The 16,250-nt window shown below is 41.2% G+C and overlaps 1 protein-coding gene across 1 annotated transcript; it reads right to left on the reverse strand.

Annotated features, from left to right (window-relative positions):
* Positions 1-427: 427 nt before the first annotated feature.
* On the reverse strand, positions 428-11,103 carry kif4 (kinesin family member 4). The gene is made up of 31 exons (XM_010740148.3): positions 10,868-11,103; positions 9,060-9,200; positions 8,836-8,950; positions 8,455-8,645; positions 8,231-8,320; positions 7,980-8,146; positions 7,448-7,542; positions 7,178-7,297; positions 6,815-6,990; positions 6,643-6,704; positions 6,391-6,523; positions 6,183-6,241; positions 5,948-6,053; positions 5,686-5,793; positions 5,386-5,568; positions 5,190-5,293; positions 4,945-5,089; positions 4,686-4,796; positions 4,489-4,572; positions 4,210-4,323; positions 3,911-4,066; positions 3,699-3,796; positions 3,417-3,546; positions 3,153-3,323; positions 2,947-3,066; positions 2,766-2,843; positions 2,584-2,685; positions 2,026-2,193; positions 1,815-1,940; positions 1,316-1,432; positions 428-1,238 (listed from the first exon to the last, which is right to left on the reverse strand). The coding sequence occupies exons 2-31, from the start codon at positions 9,180-9,182 to the stop codon at positions 1,035-1,037; spliced, it is 3,756 nt and encodes a 1,251-aa protein (XP_010738450.3). The 5' UTR covers positions 9,183-9,200; positions 10,868-11,103; the 3' UTR covers positions 428-1,034.
* Positions 11,104-16,250: the final 5,147 nt, after the last annotated feature.

Below are 16,250 nucleotides of genomic sequence, written 5' to 3' on the forward strand. Positions count from 1 at the left end.
TGTGGGTGACGTCATGCATACGACGTCCAGTATTTATACTGTCAGTGCATTTGACAAGGTGGGACTATCGAATATCTGATCGTAACCCATCCATCAATGACGTACAGACACAGCTTGGTTTTATTTTAATCGCACCGTTTTATTCATCCGATACTAAAAACAAAGTGGAAGTGTTGAAGACCGATCATGTGTTGACAGTTGTGTGTCCTGTGCTCATAGTAACGCCTGAAGGAAACCTCCCACACAGCATTTGAAACCCAAATAAGCACAAAAACAGATTTGAACAACACAAAGCAAATAAGATCCAGTGAAATTCTAGTCAAGGTCTGAATCAATTCAAAACCTTGACATGAAAACTTCAGGCTTTGCTGCCCTCGTGGAAACAGCATGAATCTTTTTAAGCAGCAAAACAAAAGAGAAGTCATTATATTAAAACACCACGACTATCTGATGGTTTATTTTGTTCTGTTGAGCATTTGCGAGAAAGAAATATGTGCTACAGTACAGTCATCTTAAAATCAATGCAATGCTTCATTTTTAATTCAACTCCAGGGATCAACAGCTAAACGAACAGCGACGGAAGTGAGTACAACTTAACGGACTAATGAACGAAATAAATTAATTCCCTTCGACTGATGACGCGAAACGTTCAGACGACAAAACAAAAAACTGTTTGTCAATCTTTTAAAAACAAGATTCGGGTGTAAGACTTTATTCAGCTGTGAAAGTAAAAGCAGAGTTAAAAACCGAACGATGTTGTGATATAAACGGCGTGACTGGGAGATCTGTGGACGACTGATTCGACGTATTAGTGCTACGATAAACTACAATACTATGTACAGGCTTCCTGATCGTCTCGTTGCGACTTCCAGTAAACGTTTCTATTCACAGTCCTTTTGTTACCCCTCTACAGAAAACAAAGAATCGACAGCTACGTTCAAGTTACAGTACACAACAATCAGTTAGTCACATATATAAAGACAAAAAAGACATGGACACCTAACGTATAAAAGCCCTCTCCTGCTCTGTCCTGACTAAGACTCCTCTCTGATGGGAGTGCATCCGGAGAAGAAACTGTTCTGAAAACTCGTCAGGAGTCTTTTCTTCTTCTTGAGGAAGCTCACTGTTGTTCTGTCCTCAAAGTCGTCCTCCTCCTCCTCTTCCTCGGGCAAAAGAGGTTTCCTGACCAGCTTCAGGTCTGCAGAGGCGTGTCCCATGTCTCCGATTTCTTTGAGAACCTGCAATAGTTTGATAGTTTAGAAATGATCCTTTAAAGTTACAGTGGCAGAGAGAATACACAGCAGGGCTGGCTTACCTTCTTGGTTGGTGTACAAGACGGCGGCTTGAAGAAGGTGGAGTTGTCGGGGCTGACAGACGTCTGCTCTTGAAGAGACCCGGAGTCTGTAGAAAGACTGTCTGTCTGACTCACGTCCTGAAATGAGAAAATAAACAAAAGCTGATTGTTCTGCACTAGATTTTCATAAAAGAATTCATCATCTTTGAGGCCATTTTCCATATTTCGGGTTCCCAACTGTAATCTCATATTGCCGCAATTATCTCAACACTGACTTTAGACTAATTTAGCAAAGCTGTCCGGACCGCTATGTTGATGAAGGATGGTGGCGAGAGGCTTGTGTTGACATTTATAAACAGGAACTTTATTTTCTCTGCAGCCGCGAACATAATTCACGACCATCTAACTCTCTATTGCTATCATCTATCCCATCTGCCTGCAGAGACGAGCTGAACTTCATAATGTGTTACTACAAGGCGCTGCTTAAAAAAGAAGATGATACTTGCATAAACTCATTTACCTCTGCAGGCACCTGCTTGTCCATATTTCGACATTTCCCGTGATCACACTGGCAGTTCTCCCCACAGGTCATCTTCCCTTTGCGGCACCTGCACTGCTTGTTGACGCAGCGACCTTTACACGCACACTAAAGAAAGACAACGTGACAGTTTTAATATCGTGAACATAATTTGTCCTCACACTTACTGGTTTAATCATGATCCCAGTCTTACCCCAGTTGCTTTCGTTTTCTTTGAGATTCTTCGTCCCTTCTCGGCTTTCTCTGGACACCACTCCTCCTCTTCCTCGTCATTCTCGTCCTCGCTCGGAGAGATCAGCTCTTCCACTTTGATGGCCGTGCTCTGGGATGCTTTGGCCGTGGTGAAGCGCTTTGTTTTCGGCTTTTTGTTGACGGAGAACACAAACAAAAAAAAAGTCAGCACACTTGAAACAAAGTCCTTTCTTCTGTTTTTCATCTTTGTAAAGTCAATTAGTGAACCAACTTGTTACATCCCTACATGATATCTATGAAGGCTGAGTGCTGCAAGTCACTGAAATAATAAAACCCAAAAAAAGAAACAATGAAACGGAGAAGCATCTTAATTTACAAACCCAGGAATCCAGCTGCATGGTCTGTTTTGCATTAAATAACAATACAACCACTAATTCTTGGTCTAATGTTTCCTTTTACTGGTCATGAATAAAACATGTTCAACAGCTACAGGAAAATAACCTCAACTATCCAACTTTGAGGTTAAAAGCTGAAATAACCGGCAGGAAGAAGAACTTACCTTTGGAGGAATGTACTCAAACGAGTCTTCTAGGCTGTTTTCATTGTTTGTCGTCGGCACGAGGACTTTCTTTCCACTCGCCAGGTGAAGCAGTGAGAGTTTCTGTCGAGGAAAGAACAGACTTTTGGTTCGAGTCGAGGTGAAGATTAGATGCAGCACAGGATAATAAACTGCACAGTTACCTGTCTGTACTGCTCGTTCTGCTCCACCAGTTTCTGGTTCTGCTCGCTTAACTCTCGCAGCTTTTCGATCTCTTCTTCCTAAAATGACAGATCACAGGTGATTAAACGGTTTGCGATCATTCTGCACGACTTCTCCTGACACAAAAGACAAATATCACAGTCAGCGATTGGTTCTTCAAACCTGGACTTTGAGGCGCTGGAGAAGCTCCTTCTCCTTCAAACTCTCCTCATCTTTCTGCTTTGTTTCGTCCGACTCGCTGCAGATAGGTTTGCTCTGCAGCTGGTTAAGGAGGTAAAGGACCTGAGCAAAGGGATAAAGAGGATTCAATAAAACGTACGTCTCTAAAAACTGATGGAAATGGTTACACGAGTTAAAGCTACGAGCACCTTCTCTTGATGCGTCTGCTCGAGTTCCACCATCTGCTGCTGGTGCTCCATGTCCATCGTCAACATCACGTTTCTCTCGTCGACCAGCATCTTCCTTAAATCTTGTGAGTTCACCTTCTCCTGGTTCAGTTCGCTCTCCAGCTTGGCACTGGCTGTTTTGGCCGACACCAGCTAAATAAAAGAGAAATTTTGATGCTTAGTTTATTTCTTACTAATCTAACAAACTGGTACGAATATAAAATAATGCATTCGCATTTTGCTCACCTCGGACATCAGGACTTTGAGGCCGTACTTGGCTTCGACGATGCTTGTGATGCCGTCTACGCGCTGTTTCAGGCGGCTCTCGCCGTCTGCGACGAGAACTTTCTGCTGAAGGTCAGCGATCTGAGCGTTCCTGTTGACATAAAACACAATATATTCAGTGTCTACTCTCAATATTTAACTCATATCATCACAATGACCTGAAATAAAAGCAGCTGTAGCTGTTGAAAATAATTTCATTCAGTCATTGATTAGAAGGAGGCTGAGCAGCTTTGTCGGACTCACCTGAGGCCCATCTCTGTTTCCAGGTTCTCCACCTGTTTGGTCAGAGGTGTTTCGAGCGCCCCCTGAGTCTCCAGCTCAGAGATGATCAGTGTCCGACGCTGTGTGGAGAGACGCCACAAAGCAAACGATTGATTCTAACAACATTTTAAAAACAGTTCTGATAACATTTTTACTTCGCTGCTGCAGCTTTGTGCATATTCTCGTATCCTCACCCTGATTTTGGCAGCGGGTCGCTCCCCTGCCTCCATCTGCTGTTTGAGGTGGTTGATCTCCTGAGCCAAGACCTTTCTGTCCTCCAGCAGATCGTTGAGGTGGCGTCGGGCCTCCTCTGTGCTGACCATAACCTCCACTTCATTGAGAAACCATGTCTGATCACAAAAAAACAGTCAGTTAAAGGAACAAGCAAAGTTATTTGACTCTTTCACTTGGACAACACTGTTATGATGTTTGTTAATCATTCTAAAAATAGAAGAAATATGCAGAAACTCTTTCAGGATATTAAGTTAATTACCTTCATTCTCGCTGCAGCCCCGTCCATCCCTTTCTTTTGGGCATCTTTGCGTTTCTCTGCGACCTCACTTCTCTTCTGGAGAGCATCTTTCAGCCGCTTGTTTGCAGCTGCAGCCTGTAGGGAAAAAACAAAAACAAAACTTATAATAAGCTGCTTTCCAGTTACACCCAGTTTCAACATGTTTAAAAAAAAATTATAAACTTGCTATTTTACAGAGTAAATGTTGGAAAATATTCACTTCAATAGCTGGTTCAGATAACAGACTACAAATGGCCTCACCTCCTCGGTTTTACGGCGCAGAACGCTGGCCTGTTTCTGGAAATCCCTCTCGAGTTTAAGCAACTCGTACTGACGTTTTCGATCCTGTACAACAGACAAAAGATCAGCTGTGAGCCTCGTTTAATAAGTGTAAGGATAAAAAGGATTTAGCAGACTTAGAAGGGAAGAGTGGATTTATGAATTAATTGTTCACGTGCCTTCTCCTTGAGCTGCAGCACCTCTCGGTCCTTCTTGCTCTTCCACTGTCTGAATTTGTCAGAGTCCTCCCTCATCTGCCTCATCAGCTGCGTACGCTGGGTCTTCATAGCCTGCGAGAACAAAATGTTACTGATTTGCCGACTGCGGCTTACATGTGCAACAAGTAGTGTTAAATATTGGCCACCATGCTCTACGATGTTAAGACGCTGTGCATGTTTATACGTCACCAGTAGGGAGAAGAAGAAAATCACTGGTTACCTGTATCTCCTGCATGAGCTTGCTGACTTTCTGCACAGAGGACTCTTTGAGTTTCAGCAGTTTGGACTGCTCGAGAAGCTTCTTCTTCATGTCGACGAGCTGGCCCTCGAGCTCCTGCAGTCTCTTCCTCCGCTGCTCGCTAAGCCTGGAAGAAGGTGGAGTTTGTCAGATAAAAAGGAGGAAGTCAAGTTTGTGACTTAAATATTACTACAAGCACAAACAAAGAAAGATCGGAGTGTTCGTACTTAGCCTGGTTGGTGTCCTTCTTTGCAGACTGAAGTGCCAAAACCAGGTCCTCCTTCTCTTTCTGCAGTGAATCCACCGCCGACTGAAGAGTTTGAAAGTTTTTCTGTAGGACAAAAACACCCAGATGTTTAAAACTAACTGAGGTGATTTTAAAAACAACTGTATGAGTCGAGGATGTGTACAAAATCCTCCCACCTTGTCCTCCGACTGCATCGGCTCTAACTGGGTGTCGTTCTGGCACATTTTCCTCACAAACGCTTCCTTCAAGCTCAACACTTTGTTCAGCTCGATCAGTTCCTTGGAGAGCTGGGCCTGCCGCAGTGCATGATGGGCTGTAAAAGCCTCCGGGGACTCCTTACCGGCGAGGCCAGTAACATCCTGTTTAGTGTGTTAGAGGTGGGAAACATCTTTAGATGAGCTGTGTGTGTTACTACAGACGTGTGTGTACAAAATGTGCACAGTCTGTGCAGATCGTGAAGTGTTTTGTCAACGTACAGATGGCGAGTCATCTGCTGCGTTAGTGCTGCCGTTCCCAGACGTCTCTGGTCCGTCATCTCCTGCAGCCATAGCCTCGATGGAGGCGGCGATGCCTGCGCTCTCATTCTTTGAAAACAAACAAACCGTAAAATTCAGGATCCGATCAACAGCGATGGATTTAAATGTGTTTTTCCCGCTTTGTGGCGTCACACTAATATTTAACTGAATCATTTTAGTCTGAGGTCATTTGGAGATTTATAATGTAAGCCAACTTGTGTACCTTGAGCTCCAAGATGACGTCTTGCAGGTTCTTCATCACCTCGACGTTCTCCTTTAACTCCTGGTCCTCCAGTGTCTCCAAGATCTTCTCAAGATCAACAGTACATCTGAAATAAAAAAAGGCAAATCATGATGATTAATGAAGTAATGCCTGAAGTCATGAAGTATTCTGTGTCCTCTTCAAACTTTGTCAGACATCCTGAAGCCCTGCTGGCTTCATGCCCTTGAAAACTTACGCCGCGTGGTGCCGCAGTTGTTCCAGTTTGCTTTGCAGTTTCTCGTTTGCTTGTTCGGTCTGTAAAGTAAAACAAGACGCAACGTGACAAACATGACGGAACAGTGAATGAGAGAGACGGGGCATCAATAAAAAGATAAACCGTAGATGAATCATGGGTAGTAACAATGTCTGGAGGGAGGATTAGTAAATGTTGTTGTCTGACTCACCATAATGATTTTCTCAAACATAAAGGCAGTTTGTCCGGCCGCCTCGCTCAGCTCCCTGCTTAGTTTATTGTTCTCGTCCTGCAGGCTGCGGATCCTTTCCAGCAGCTTAGTCACATTCTCTGCAGACTCTGGCCTGTAACAGAGGGACTGAGTAACTGTTGTGGCCTTTTGTTACGGGTGATAGACACCCTGGGATGCATCTGACAGACAATCCTGGCAGGACGTTGATTTATTGGGAAATTAATGTCTTACCCAGAGAGAACGGGAGCCACTCCTCCACGGGCATGAAGTAGCATCACCTGCAGCTCCTGGACCTGAAGTGCATGAATCCAAACATTTATTAAATTTTAAAAACAGACAAGAAATAAGCGGTATCATACGCACTCTGGCCAAACTAATCTCTCCTAAACATTAGTTTCTGTACCTGTTGTTTCAGGCGGCTCATTTCTGCAGCTCTGGGGTCAACGTTGACGACAGGTTTGTTTTTAATCTTGCGCGCTCTGTCAGCGTATCGCAGGGTGTTGATGGTCTCCTCCATGTTTGAGTCTGCAGGACTGATGCACGCGATCATCAAAGTGTGGCTGTTGCCTCCCAAAGAATCTGATGAAACAAACAAATAAAAAATCATCACATGCAGATTCTGTTCAGAGCAGCAAAACAAAGCTTCATTATGTGGTAACAGAACAGATACCAAAGCCATGATTTATTCGTGTTTGGATGAGGATGGTATCCGAGGCTGCCTTAATGACCACTAAGTAACTTTTGAACATCTAAAATCAAAGCTTACCTTGAAGCAGACGGGTGAGTTTGGAGTCTCTGTAAGGAACAAAGGCATTTTTCTTGCTTTCATCCCCCAAGGCACTGATCACATTACCCAAAGACAAAAGACCACGATTGATGCTGATGCCTGAAGATGAAAACGAATAGAATCAAAACACAGAAATGCTGTTATCGAGCGCACTTTCACAACACGAAAGACAAAACACGGAAATGTTGCAGTGGACTACATATCATCAGGAGAGGAGTACGTAGAGGTTTAAAGAAAAACATAGTTTACCTTCCTTTAAACGATCTCCCTCCGCTTTGGTTTTCTTTTGCCTCTCTGAGCCAGCCAGATCCACAAGGTGTAATTTTGAAACAACCGAATCGACTCTGCAATAAAAGATAAACACAAATATTCAACCTGTAGAAGATAAGCGTTTCCAAAATGTTGCTTTGTATAACCGTTCAGATCAGATGCATCTCTGGTGATTTACTTAAAAAACACATCACAGAAAGCCAAACGGGTCATCAGGTGGGCTTTGTCCTTCGTGGATGTATAAAGAGCTGCAGGTTTGTGTGTGTTGTTGTGACTGAGGGCGGTACTAAGCTACACACACACACATTGACGGGGATAAATGTGGCTTCAGCTGCATTTGTACAAAATCCAGCAATGTGGCACTTTCTAACAGGAGGTGTTTGTGCTTGTGCAAATATTTTCAGGTGATTATACACCAGTGACCATGCTTATATGAATATTATATTACATTTCTGTCATTAGACTGCCTAAATAGACCTTTATGGTTAACAAGAGAAAAACCCAAACTGACTTGTCTGTCCCTCTGCGTTGCTCCAGAGTGATGGTGAAGATGGCATGTGAGCGTGAAGAAGCGGCGTTCATTGCCGTGGAACCGACAGTCCGAGCTGAATTTCCGAGCTCCAGACAACCCACCATCTCATAGGCGGAGAATACCTGCTTCTCAGTTAAACCCACAATCTAAAAAACAGGACACAACGCATTAAACATAAAAGAAATACATCAATGTGTGCGTTCATTCTTGTAAACATGTCAGTCACTCACCTTAATTCCCTCTTTAGGGTCTTCCCGAATGCTGAGGGAGGGTTTATCTTTAGACGCGCACAGCAAGTCCAATATATCTTCATTATAGATCTGCAATCAAACGGAAGGAAGCTTAACTAAATTACTTTGAAAGGCCACTGAGCAGTGAAACAACATTTACTGGATGTCAGAGAAGCACAATAAATATCTGAATGACATAAAAAAAAAAAAACATGCCGACCCACCTCCAGGTAGGATACTGCCAGAGAGAATTCACAGTCCGTCCTGCTCTCTCGCTCCTTAAAGATCCGTTGAATAACTCGTGGGATAACTCCGACTGAAGGGTCGTTTTCCTGAGCGGATGTGTACGTTCCTCCCATGGAGAAGGTCTTCCCTGATCCCGTCTGTCCGTATGCAAGAACTGTGGCATGGTAACCTATAAAAAAAAGGACAATTAATTAGAGGTTTCCAATGTATTTAATGGTGATTTTAATTTTAGAGCAGCTCATGATCAGCACAGTCTGTACTGAGGAGTTTTCTTTTGTTGCAGAACTGTTCTGGATTCAGAGGTAAAACCAAAACAACAATTTTCTTACTGAAGCATTGTGTTAAAAAGACATAGCTACCTTTGAAAAGCCCATTCAACAAGGAGGACACGGCCGTATTGAACACTTCTTCTTGCTCAGCAGTCGGATCGAATACATAATCATAGGTGAACGCCTTCTCTGTGCCAACGATCACCTGAAAACAAGCAATTTTTTTTTACAAATACTGGTTGGTGCAGCTGCATTAGATTTTAAGACTTTGCACAGAACATCACTCTGAAACAGAAAAAAAGTATTTTCCTGACCTGTGGCTCCCCAGGCACAAAGGTGAGACAGCACTGACATCCCTCATTGATTTCTTTAGGTACCAACGGGCGACACCGCAAGGCAACCCGCACCGGGATCACCTTAGCGTCCTCGTTCGTCATGATGCAAGACTCCTATACCTTGAAACAGAAGAGGTTATCATAGTGAAACCATGGACTTACATAATAATAAGACGACAAAATAAAACGCCATTAAATATTTTGAATGAAGAGAAGATAAAGGTTTTGATAAATGTTCATTTTTAGTCAGCTACAACCAAAATTAAACTGCAACAGCAGATGTCGAGTTACAGCGGTTCCCATCATCAAGATAAAGGGATTTGTCTTCAGTGCAGACGTGAATAAAGACACGCCGTGTGAACAAATATGTAGTGCTTGAACACTGGAGGAGGATTCAGACATGGATAAGTGTTCTTAATATGAACCTGATCATTAAAGAGCTGCTGGATCCCAAATATGGGATGCGTTGTTACTACAAGGAGTCCAGGTACTTCTGGTTTGAGGATGATCTGATCTGTTCAACTTCATCTGGCCATCTACAATCTCTCTATAGTGGAGCTCCTGGAGGTAGAGCAGCTCATCCACTAATCAGATGATCTGTGGTTTCGATCCCCGGCTCCTCCGGTCTGCATGTCACAGTGTCCTCGAGCAAGATAATGAACCCCAAATTGCTCCTGAAGGCTGCGCTATCGGTGTGTAAGTGTGTATGAATGGTTAGCTCCTAAAACTAATGAGGAGTATCAATGTGTGTGAATGAGATGTGTCAGAAAAGAAGGAGAGGACTAGAAAAGGCACTATATAAGTACAGAACACCTACCATAATGGTTAATGCCGACCTTTTTTTGGTGTGTTAGAAATGTATTGAACCATGACATCACTATATTGAATCATTGGTACATGATGGTTTAATAGTGTAATAATATCTCATCAACAGAGAGACAGACCAGGTAAAAAACACCGACCTCATGTGTTTGTCAGTACTTTTATACAGTAATAATATACAGGACAGTGGTACTTTTAATTCCTGTTTACAGACGAATGCTCAGTTTGTGCTAAACATAAGAGGGTCGCTTATGTTTGGTGTGTTTAAACGAACAGTCTGTGCATCGTTACTGTCATTTCTGTCCTGTATTGTTATATTGTTTGGCATTACTTGTTCTTTTACTCTTTATAGTTGTTTGTTATGCGTGTAGTGTCTTGTAAGTCCATGTGGGACACTTACTTTACTTTATACATCGAAAGCAATATAAACTGATGAGTGATTACCATAATGTCCAGGGTTATAGCACTGAAAGTAAACAAACAAACCTACTCTTGAAGCAGAAATGTATACATTAATGGTCAGTATCTACAAATGTGGATAACATGACATTAAAAGACGTTTTATAGTTTGAATATTGAACAAAACAAGTCAGTTTTTGTGGCTTCTAGTGGGTGAAATGGAAAATCACCATGGGTGTTATTATGGAGGAGCTGAGGATGACACCAGAACCTAAAGGTCCATTTTCAGCCCGGACAGTTCAAACCTGAGCTGTGCAGCAAACTACAGTTATTATGTAAATGTGTTTTCAGGCTGTATTGTTAAGAGTCCAGTCAGCTGTAACGTTTCTTTCAAAGGACACACAGCTGCCAACAGCCGTTAAACAGCCGTTAAACTGCCAGTTTTTAGTATTAAAAGCATCATAAACCGTCTGTAATGTGGATGACGGTCGATAATCGAGTTAACGTCGGTGACATTTTACCGTTAACTACTTAGCTGCGGTTATTAGCAAAGACGTTGACGTTACCTTCTCACGTTTCCTCCGGTAACAACGTTTAAAATGTCACGAACAAACTGCATCCAGCGGTCCAGGTTGAGGATAAACAACACGACTGTGACACACTACTTGATAAATGTTCTGATACTTGTTGCGGGGAAGTGGATGAAGTTTAACCGAGCCGCTGCTCCGCCGTCAGGCCGCTGAGTGTCGGGACTGCCCGCCACTTTCAAACGGACAGGCCCCGCCTCCTGACGCTTCTTCTACGTGGTGTTTTAGGGCAGAGTCAACGCGCAAGCCGGCAGCGCCACTGACCCCCACAGGACAACTGAGGAAGTACAGCCAAGTGCAAATGCTGAACAAGCATAGTGTTTGTGTGAATGGAATAAATGAAATGGATTAAAATTAAATGAAATTAAATAAAATTAAATAAAATGAATAATAAATAAAAAAATAATAATAATACAAAAAAAAATTAGGGAATACAGCCAAGTACAAATACTGAACAAGCATAGTGTTAAAAAAAATAAAAAAAATAAAAAAATAAAAAATAAATGAAATAAAATAGCTAATAAACAACAACAACAACAACAATAATAATAATAATAATAATAACAATAATAATAACAATAATAATAATACAAGAAAAAGAATACAGCCAAGTACAAATACTGAACAAGCATAGTGTTTGTATTAATAATACAATACATCAATAATAAACAAATAAAATAAAATAAAATAAAATAAAATAAAATAAAATAAAATAAAGCATCAAACATACATTCTGCCATAACAGAAGTTATCTCATGACCCTTTCCATACAGACCAGGTCTAGACTGTATAATATTATTTACAACTACTACTAAATGTTTAATTTCTCTGTACATATTTACTGCATCTACTGGATGCTTGAATTCTCTTTGGGATCAATAAAGTGTCTGTCTGTCTGTCTGTCTGTCTGTCTGTCTATCTATCTATCTATCTATCTATCTATCTATCTATCTATCTATCTATCTATCTATCTATCTACTACTCCTAATAATAATTATTATCTTATCTTATCTTATAATCACAAGACCCTGATGAGAATAAGTGGTTACAGAAAATGGGTTGATGGATAAAATGTGCACACATGAAATGTAAGCAATGTGGCTCCCACTCTTTATCCCAGTGATTCAGAATTCTTTCATGCAGGTAATACTTTGTATGGCTACAACAGTTATGTATACATATCATGTTAAATGAACTGTATTTCTGTGTTTTAGTTTGTATCAGCCCCAAATGTACCAAGTTAACCTTTCTCTATTGTTTCATGCCAGAGTGAAAACAGGGATGCAGTGAGGGTGATCTGAAAACATGCCCCAGTGCCTAGATGACCAATATTAGGCTTAACAAAAACAAGGGTGTGAAGCAGAGAGTGAGCACGCTGGTCAGTCAACAGCGTGTGACTGAATAATTGTGCTGATAGTCATGCCCAAGTTAGGAAATAAAAACCTTAGGAGAGATTTTTTCACTTCAAAATAAGTGCAAATAGAGGAGGGAGATACAGCAGGAGGGAAGCTGAGTGGGGTACATGACATCCCTCTTGATGAGATGGGTTTTCAGCCTGGAAAATGGGGAGTGACTCTTCTGTTCTGGCTGGAAGAGAAAGGTCATTACAATGGGAGCCAGAGGGGAAAACAGCTGAATCCAAATAAAGTGATGACAAGGTTTTCTGCAGGGAAAGAGGGAGCTGAAGCTGGAACTGTAGTGCAAGATGTGAAAGCATGGACTCGTGCTGCATAAGCTGCATGGATATTTCCAGAGATTCCTCCAAAAGATGATTTTCACACATCAAAATGGTTCTCCTGCAAGATTTTGTCTTATCCATCTGAGGGTTTATTGAATAAACAGTTGTAGCTAGGCCCTGTGTCGTCCATGACCTTTATAAACCTTGTAACCACTGAGAGCTGCAACAACACTGATAGGGCTTATCCTCTCCAACACAGATGTCTGGCTCGGCCTCCACCCCTCCTGTGACAGATGTTGTTGAATTAAGTCATTTTCATAGCACGAGTGAATTAGCATGAGGTATTTAATGGACATGTCCTACATTGTGTCAAAAAAAGTTGCAATAACTTTGCTTGTGTAACTATCGTATTGATCATTTATCGTCCACTACCGAGCAGTTGAAACCACAGATATAAATAATACACAAGGTAGGGTGGGTTCAGAGCGCCCTGAAACTCCAGAGAATGGACAATTTTTGTGCCAAAACATGGGATTGTTTTGATATCTAGAACTCTCAGCAGGAGACTGGAGAAGCAATCATTAGGTCATTCATATCGATCAGACCCCTGCTGATATACTATAGCCATTATAAACCACAGGGAAGTAAAAATATCACTTATTTTGCCTTCAGTCCCACATTTCTATTCAACGAGGAAGGGTGTGGTTATTGTGTATTGTCTGTGAAGTTTTACTAAACTTTCTGTTCATCTCCCCCCTCAGTCGTTTACTGTACACGAAGCCTCAGAGGCAAGTAAGTCCTGCTGCCGTTGCTGCGGGAAATTCCACCACAAAGTCTAATAACAACAACATGCCAGAGAGTCTCTGCACCCAAGAATAGAACAGACGGCGAATGAATGGAACAAACCGGTCTATTCTCTCCATAAATGATGATTGCGCACGTGAGAATTTTTCTTAAACAGGAAGATTAAAATGCCAACATGCTCTCAGCTCAGCCAACTGGATTTACTTAAAACCACCTTGACCTTGAAGAGCAGTGCCCACTCTCATACTGTAGCTGGAATGGGAGGAAATTGAGCTTGCTTCCCTCCTTTTCCTGTCGTAGTTTCAACAGATAATCTGCATGTGGTGGATTGCATTGCAATGACATCACCCCTGTCTAAAATCCAATGGTTACATCAATGGGGGTTTTGAAGAGAATACACTCTGCTCAGCTGCTTTAAGCCATTTGTACATACAGGCTTCACGCTCTACTGAGATAAATGCTTAATAATGGGGTTTTTCCATTAGCTGAGGAAAATGTAATATATGATCAAAAGAGTTGCAATCGCAGTAAAGTAGCTGTAATAATCACTAAGTCTGTTGGATGTCAGTTAATTAGAGTGAATTTGAGTATTTTGCTACACTTTATCGTTGAAAAATCTCCCACTGCTGCATCAGAGCTGATTAATTTGTAGACTTTATTACTTTATAACTAAGCAGCAACCTCCGTGGCTGTGAAGTGAAGCCAATGTGGAAGTGCCAAAAATTGCAGTTCCTCACTTAAGGCTGTCTATAAAATGTCAGTCTCCATAAACCCCCATGTTAAAATGTCCAACTTTACAGCAGAAATAAACATGTTTACAGCCTAAAGACAGTTCTGGTCTCTATAGCTAATTTCCTCATTCATGACAATTGTACTGAGTCTGAATTTTTATAGAACTCACCTGTTCAAATTATATCAAGCCTTAAAGTTAACAGCATGGCCACTTTGATTGACAGGTGGGTGCTGTTATTGATGGCTTGCTTGTGCATCTAAGTGTCTTTGGCTTGCCTCAAGTCCGCCGATGATCCACGTCTTTGCCGATATTTAGATTATCTGGGAGTTGGGAGATTTATTTGTCCTGCAGCCAGCCTCAAGTGGCCGTTTGAGGGACTGCAAGTTTTGGCTTTTTCGCATTGGCTTCACTTCATAGCCACAGGTTTGCTACTTCGTCTGAGCGTACCTTATACATGTACGTGTGAATCTGTATATCTGTGTATATATATATATATGCTAGTTCTTCTGCTTTATACTCCCACTACGTATCCTATGTGAGGGTATAATTTTCTGAGTATATTGTACTGTTGTACTTATTTGCCAGAAAATGATGTGTACTTTAGTCTGGAGGTCTGTTACCAGGAAAATGTTCCACAAAGAGCCAATAATAATTAGCTGTACATTATAAAACAGGCTTTGAAACCTTATGCTGAGTCAGTAAGGAGGCACTTTATGGAAGGGTTTGTCTGTGGTGCTACTGCTTACTGCTCTGGCCCAGATGATGAACTCATATATGCCTTCACTTGACAGGAAATGGGGCTAAAGATAAAGTAAATGGACACTGAACGCACATTAACCTGAAGATAACTTTAATATAAACACAAGTGCTGTTTTTGGCACTGTAATACTGCAGACGTTTACATCAGTTTCATTAGCACCAGGTCTGTTATGAGAATATGCAGCTTTGCCTTAGTTTAAAAATCTATTTTGGACCGGAAACCTCAAAGAAGGATGACTTGTAATTGAATATATCTTTCCAGACACATTTCTCATAAATCCAATTGAAAAATAAGTAGGAAAAACTACTGTCAAAGTCATTTGTGCCTTGAATCTGTATTACAGGAGGAAACTGGAAAATCCAGACTGACCTCAATAGTCAGCCTTCCAGCTTCAAACTGAGTTAAAAGTGTAGGCGCAGTTGATTTTAAATATGTATTTTTGAATGTGTTGGACTGAATGAACCCCATAAACAACACACCCTCAAGTGAATTCAATAATTTCAATGTCTAGATGTTTTATTTAGCATCCACAGATCAAGATATCCGGCCCCCATGCCACCCACCCAGGCCATATTTCACTCCGTCAGGCATTCAGTGTTTTCCAGTACACTCAGTCCGGCATCATGAGTCAGGGCATGGTCATTATCATGATGTGTATTAATCAGTGACATTTAGACAATTGCCACTGCTCCTCTTTACTGATGCATTTATTTATGACTAAATAGGAAGGGCACTGAATGTGGTGGATTTGGAGAATGTCTGACATTTGAGAAATTTGTGACAGGATTAGAGTGTTTATATTTATCTAATGTTTCAGCGTACCAGATAAGACGTGGCCACGAGGACCAGAATTTCTACCAGCTGCCATGAACGAACGAGATTACGTAATCACTTGGAATAAAACCTTAATGACATATTACTTTTATGGGAACTATTTAAAGTACAAAGAATGAGAATCAGTTTTATTATTGGCCAGGTATGTGTACACATACAAGGAATATGACTCCAGTTTCACTTTGCTCTCAATGTACATACACTGAAATACAGCAAGGATACTAGGAACAAAGAAAGCCAAGGATCAGGAACAGGTAAACATAAACATTGAACTACTGTGTACAGATAAAACATACAGGTAAATATGTATATCTGTATAGATAAGATCAGATAGACTTTAATGATCCCACACAGGGGGAATTCATTTGTTATAGCAGCTTGTACACACAAAATAGATGTTAGAAATAGATAGAAGATCTATCTATGTATCTATGTATCTATGTATCTATGTATCTATGTATCTATCTATCTATCTATCTATCTATCTATCTATCTATCTATCTATCTATCTATCTATCTATCTATCTAATATCTTTACTACTGCATTATATGT

This window comes from Larimichthys crocea, chromosome XXII (genome assembly GCF_000972845.2).
Source record: "Larimichthys crocea isolate SSNF chromosome XXII, L_crocea_2.0, whole genome shotgun sequence".
NCBI classification, from domain to species: domain Eukaryota; kingdom Metazoa; phylum Chordata; class Actinopteri; family Sciaenidae; genus Larimichthys; species Larimichthys crocea.